Source organism: Colobus angolensis, unplaced genomic scaffold (genome assembly GCF_000951035.1).
Source record: "Colobus angolensis palliatus isolate OR3802 unplaced genomic scaffold, Cang.pa_1.0 Scaffold65, whole genome shotgun sequence".
NCBI lineage: Eukaryota > Metazoa > Chordata > Mammalia > Primates > Cercopithecidae > Colobus > Colobus angolensis.
This window is the reverse complement of record NW_012120154.1, coordinates 3,749,870-3,755,465: the sequence shown is the minus strand read 5'-3', so window position 1 is coordinate 3,755,465 and position 5,596 is coordinate 3,749,870. Positions and strand designations below refer to the sequence as shown.

Sequence of the window (5,596 nt, the reverse complement as noted above, 5' to 3'; positions counted from 1 at the left end):
CGCAGCGCCATTCCGGGCCGGGAGCAGGCAGCCAGCAGCCCTGTCCTCACCGCGGTCCGCCCGCCGCCGCTAAATACCCGGATGCGCCGCCCAAGCGCCAGACGCGGAGCTGGGAAAAGGGAGGCAGAGGAGGCGGAGGCAGAGGCAGAAGCAGAGGCAGAGCCCGGTGCCGAGACCAAGCGACAGACCGGCGGGGCTGGGCCTCGCAGAGCCGGCTCAGCGAGCTCTCCCGACACCCCAGCTGGGAAGGTGAAGCAGCGACTCCTCGCTCGCATCCCCGGGAGCCGCACTCCGGACTGGCCCGGTAGTCAGGGGCTCAAGAGCAGATCCCGAAGCAGGCTTTGCTCAGCCTCCGACGAGGGCTGGCCTTTTGGAAGGCGCTTTCAACAACCGGACCAGACAGGCCACCATGACCGAGAATTCCACGTCCGCCCCTGCGGCCAAGCCCAAGCGGGCCAAGGCCTCCAAGAAGTCCACAGACCACCCCAAGTATTCAGATATGATCGTGGCTGCCATCCAGGCGGAGAAGAACCGCGCTGGCTCCTCGCGCCAGTCCATCCAGAAGTATATCAAGAGCCACTACAAGGTGGGTGAGAACGCTGACTCGCAGATCAAGTTGTCCATCAAGCGCCTGGTCACCACCGGTGTCCTCAAGCAGACCAAAGGGGTGGGGGCCTCAGGATCCTTCCGGCTAGCCAAGAGCGACGAGCCCAAGAAGTCAGTGGCCTTCAAGAAGACCAAGAAGGAAATCAAGAAGGTAGCCACGCCAAAGAAGGCATCCAAGCCCAAGAAGGCTGCCTCCAAAGCCCCAACCAAGAAACCCAAAGCCACCCCAGTCAAAAAGGCCAAGAAGAAGCTGGCTGCCACGCCCAAGAAAGCCAAAAAACCCAAGACTGTCAAAGCCAAGCCGGTCAAGGCATCCAAGCCCAAGAAGGCCAAACCAGTGAAACCCAAAGCAAAGTCCAGTGCCAAGAGGGCCGGCAAGAAGAAGTGACAATGAAGTCTTTTCTTGCAGACACTCCCTCCTGTCTCCTATTTTCTGTAAATACTTATCTCCTTTTTTGTCTTGATGCTCACCACCACCTTTTGCATCCTTCTGACTTTATAAGAGACGGGATTTGGATTCTTCAGAAATTACAGAATAATTCATTTTTCCTTAACCAGTTGTGCAAGGACAGCAACAACCAATCTCTGTAATGATGAGAATGTACTTATATTTTGTTTTGCTATTAACCTACTTACGGGGTTAGGGATTTGCCGGGGGTGGGGGGCGCTTGTGTGTTTTGTTGGTTTGTTTGCCATGAAGGTAGATGGGGTTGGGGAGAAGACACAAGGCAGTATGTTCTGGCTAGATGAGAAGGGAACCCAGGAATTGTGAGGTTAGCAGGAGTATCTTTAGGGTGAGCGAGCTTTCTTTGAGTTGGGCACCCGTCGTGAGTTTCAGAACCTTTGGCCAGGAGGAGAGAGGTGGTAGGGAGCAGCCAGCCGGCAAAGGAAGGAGGTGGAAAAAACTGCCACCGGGCTGACTTCCACCTCTCAGTGGTGAGCAGTGGGGGCCCAAACCCAGTTTCCTTCTCATTTCTGTTAGTTTGCCCTTTCGGTCTCCCTATTGTCTTAGGGAAAGGGAGTGGGGTCCAAGTGACAGCTGGATGGGAGAAGCCATAGCTTGTCCCAGTCAGCTAGGATGTAGCCATTGGAGGATCTTTGTGGCTTCAGCAAATTCTCCTGTTAACCCGGAGTGAAAACTTTAGGGGAAGGGTGGGGAGTCAGCCAAGTGCCTCAGTGTGCCCTGTTGAAACTTGGATTTTTCCATGCAATCGATGGATTGTGTCCTAGGAAGACTTTTCTTCTGGATTTTTGTTCCTCCTGTACAAGAGGTGTCTTTGCTTGGTTTGGTGGGGCTGCGGCCACTTAAAACCTCCCGATCTCTTTTATTTGAGTCTTTTATTATAAGTAGTTGTAGCTGGGGGAGGGGGAGGGGGAGTGGGCGGGCAGTGGACAGTAAGACATACTGCAGTCGATTTGGGATTTGCTAAGTAGTTTTACAGAGCTAGATCTGTGTGCATGTGTGTGTATGTGTATATATACATATCTAGGGTTAGTACTTAGTTTCACGCCCGGGAGCTGGGAGAAAAAACCTGTACAGTTGTCCTTCTCTTATTTTTAATAAAATAGAAAAATCGCGTACTTGCGCGTCCCCCCCCACCCCCCGCCTTTTTTAAACAAGTGTTCCTTGTGCCGGGAAAATTTTGCTGTCTTTTTAAAACTTTAAAATAAATTGGAAAAGGGAGAAACTGAGCGATGTATTTTTCTTCACTTTGAAGACTGGGGGATGAATGCGGAGCGGTTAGGCGGGCGGGCAGTGGGGACATCTGGGGCGTTTGCACCTGAGAATGGGGGGAGGGTTACAGGAGCTGGACAGAAGCCAGGAATCCTTAGTCCCGGAGGCTGCGGAACGTGCCTTTCCCGGCTTCTAGGCTTCTGCCTTTGGGGTCCAGAGGACACCCCATTTCCGGCCGAGAGGTGAGTACGTGGGAATGCGGTGGGGAGTCTGGTGGGCTGGGCCCTGACGCGACTTCCTCCGCCCCCTTCCCTCCCCTCTGCCACCCGGACCTCTGCAGTCTCAACTTACAAGTCAAGCCGCTTGGTCCCTGGCGGATCCCGCCAGGCCCCGCCCACCCACCTTAGGCCCGCCTCCCACTCGTTAAGTGAGCCCCCCTCGCTCCGATTGGCTGCTGGAGCCCGGCCCCCGGCCACGTGACCAGGCTGCGTCCGCGATGCGCACGGCTCCCAGGCAGGCAGGGACTCTCGGGCGAGGTAGGAGCGATGTGGGCTGGGAACGCCTGGCGCGCAGCGCTCTTCGGAGTGCCCCGTGGCCGCCGCGCACAGTCAGCGTTGGCCCAGCTGCGCGGCATTCTGGAGGGGGAGCTGGAAGGGATCCGCGGAGCTGGCACCTGGAAGAGTGAGCGGGTCATCACGTCCCGTCAGGGGCCGCACATCCGCGTGGACGGCGTCTCCGGAGGTAACTCTCCCTCCCGGAGTCGTTCCAAGACCTTTCCCGAGCTTGCGCTGGAATGGAGGGCTTGGAGGCGGGGGTGGGCGGCTCCTACACTCTTTGCTACTGGTCCCCTTCGCATCTCTCAGGGCGACTTTACGGCTTCCTAATACTGACGTTAGCCTGGTTAAACCCGTTTTGACGGAGAGAGGTGATTTGCCCTTGAGCACCTTTTTGGCTCAGAAGGCAGGGCTGGGACCAGCCGTGTGTGAGCGTGGGAAAAGGAGAGAGACACCCAGCTGGCTCCCACCGTGACACTGCAAGGAAGGGTAGTGGGAAGGCTGTAGCGAGAAAACCCGCATTTCTTGAGCGGCTGTTTTGTGAAGGCCTCTACCAATTGTTGCTGCACGTGAACTCCTGCTAACTTCTTTTTTTTTTTTTGAGACGGAGTCTCGCTCTGTCGCCCGGGCTGCTGGAGTACAGTGGCCGGATCTCAGCTCACTGCAAGCTCCGCCTCCCGGGTTTACGCCATTCTCCTGGCTCAGCCTCCGGAGTAGCTGGGACTACAGGCGCCCGCCACCTCGCCCGGGTAGGTTTTTTTTTTTTTGTATTTTTTAGTAGAGACGGGGTTTCACCGTGTTAGCCAGGATGGTCTCGATCTCCTGACCTCGTGATCCGCCTGTCTCGGCCTCCCAAAGTGCTGGGATTACAGGCTTGAGCCACCGCGCCCGGCCTACTCCTGCTAACTTCTAAACGCAGGGATGACTAATTCCATTTTACAAACGAAGAGGCTGAAATCCACAGATGTGAAATGGCTTGCCCAAAAGCCCCCAACTAGCTGCAGGCAGCGCTGGAATATTGGAGCTGGAACATTGCCTAACTGGCCAGAGAGGACAGCTTCGTAGCCAAACTCATAGCAAGCAATCTGGTCTTGCTCTGTCGTTCAGGCTGGAGGGCAGTGGCGAGATTTCGATTCACTGCAACCTCTACCTCCTGCGTTCAGGCGATTTTCATGCCTCAGCCTCCCAAGTAGCTGGGACTACAGGCAAGTGCCAGCACACTCCGCTATTTTTTGTATTTTTAGTAGAGACTGGGTTTCACCATGTTGGCCAGGCTGGTCTAGAACTCTTGACCTCAAGTGATCCGCCCGCCTTGTCCTCCCAAAGTGTTGAGATTACAGACGTGAGCCACCACTCCCAGCTCTCCTTCATTTCATTCTAACCAGTGGTTACTGCTTGACTTATTCGTATCAGGCCTCAGGTGAGTGGTGATCATCAACAGGCTCCCAAAGCTGCCTTCTGCCAGGAAATAGGCTTGGAACCCTTGGTGCTGTTGTACTCATTTGTAAAATAGAGGTCCCAGGTAATCCCTTCTCTCCCTCAGGGGAAGCTTAGAGCCAGTTAAAAGATGGGAAATTAGGAGACCCAAGTTCTCATTCTGTTTTTGCCTTTCCCAGGCTGTGTGAACTTTCCCCTCTGGCGTGTTTGCTCTCAAGGTCAGCTGTGTTCACTCTGGGCTTTAGAATTCAGGGACTGGTATCTCAGGCACCCACCTTTGGGGAAGTGATTCTGTACCAGGCAGCAAAGTAAACTGTGGAGTTCCAGGACTGCAGCAGGCATCTGACCCAGACCTCTTCTTTAACCCACAAGGAAACCAAGGGGTCAGATAAGAAGTTAGTGGTGGTCTTCAGGCACAGGAGAAGCCTGTGAGGAAGGGTTGAGCTCCTCCTTGGGTAGAATGTGATTCAAAGCCAGAGTTTAGGCTAGGCACAGTGGCTTGTGCCTGAAATCTCAGCACTTTGGGAGGTCAAGGCAGGAGGATTGCTTGAGGCTAGAAGTTCAAGACCAGCATGGGCAACATATTGAGGCCCCATCTCTACAAAAAATAAAAATATTTAGTTGGGCATGGTGGCACGCACCTGCAGTCCCAGCTACTCAGGCGGTTGGTTGGGAGGATTGCTTGAGCCTGGGGGGTTGGGGCAGTAAGCCATGATTGCACCTCTGTACTCTAACCTGGGCGACAGAACTAGACCCTTCCTCAAAAAAAAAAGAGAGTTTAAACTTCTCCCTCTTCAAGATGTGTAGCACTGACCCTCCCTCTGTAGCTGTTGAATTTGGTGCCTCTTCAATGGTGAATCCAGGTCTGTTTCCTTTCTGGACCATTTCCCCAGGGCCTGGCACTGTCATCTTTCCAGGCCCTTCCTTGCCCCACCTGAGCTGCTGTATCCATCTCCTCTCCTTCACCTCAGGAATCCTTAACTTCTGTGCCAACAACTACTTGGGCCTGAGCAGCCACCCCAAGGTGATCCAGGCAGGTCTGCAGGCTCTGGAGGAGTTTGGAGCTGGCCTTAGCTCTGTCCGCTTCATCTGTGGAACCCAGGTACACAGTGAGTTGTGGGGGGTTGTGGGGACTGACCCCAGCTGCCTGCTTCCCACAGTCAGCAGGGCTGGTTTAGCCAGCTCAGCTCATCCACAGCCCTGGGCCCACTGTTGGCCCCAGAGCTGTGCAGCAGAAAGGCTGAGTGCAGGCCTCTGTTTTGCTGAAAAGCTTTGGCCAAGAAACTTTATATATATATATGTATTTTTTTTTTTTTTTTTTTTT

The 5,596-nt window shown here is 54.4% G+C and overlaps 2 protein-coding genes across 8 annotated transcripts in view; both read left to right on the top strand.

Annotated features, from left to right (window-relative positions):
- The first annotated feature begins 6 nt into the window (after positions 1–6).
- Positions 7–2,298, top strand: LOC105527797 (histone H1.0). 5 transcript variants are annotated; one of them, XM_011964264.1, is made up of 2 exons: positions 7–403; positions 480–2,298. In XM_011964264.1, the coding sequence occupies exons 1-2, from the start codon at positions 82–84 to the stop codon at positions 992–994; spliced, it is 837 nt and encodes a 278-aa protein (XP_011819654.1). In that variant the 5' UTR covers positions 7–81; the 3' UTR covers positions 995–2,298. The 5 variants fall into 5 exon arrangements, with proteins under 5 accessions (XP_011819654.1, XP_011819658.1, XP_011819655.1 ...); XM_011964268.1 differs by having other exon boundaries at positions 7–934; positions 989–2,298; XM_011964265.1 differs by having other exon boundaries at positions 7–1,022; positions 1,594–1,621.
- Positions 2,299–2,769: 471 nt separating this feature from the next.
- GCAT (glycine C-acetyltransferase) overlaps positions 2,770–5,596 on the top strand; it is a 19,175-nt gene continuing 16,348 nt past the window's right edge. For 2 of the 3 annotated variants that reach the window (XM_011964262.1, XM_011964261.1), the window contains exons 1-2: positions 2,770–3,022; positions 5,166–5,374. In XM_011964262.1, the coding sequence (XP_011819652.1) occupies positions 2,827–3,022; positions 5,166–5,374 (405 nt within the window). In that variant the 5' untranslated portion in view covers positions 2,770–2,826. The remainder of the gene's footprint in view (positions 3,023–5,165; positions 5,375–5,596) is intronic. The other variant, XM_011964263.1, reaches the window with a different exon arrangement.

Coding starts and splice junctions, on each gene's coding strand:
- LOC105527797 (XM_011964264.1), top strand. CDS start 82: ATGCGCCGCCCAAGCGCCAGACGCGGAGCTGGGAAAAGGGAGGCAGAG. Junction 404..479: donor TCAACAACCGGACCAGACAG/GCCACCATGACC, acceptor AGAAGTCCACAG/ACCACCCCAAGTATTCAGAT.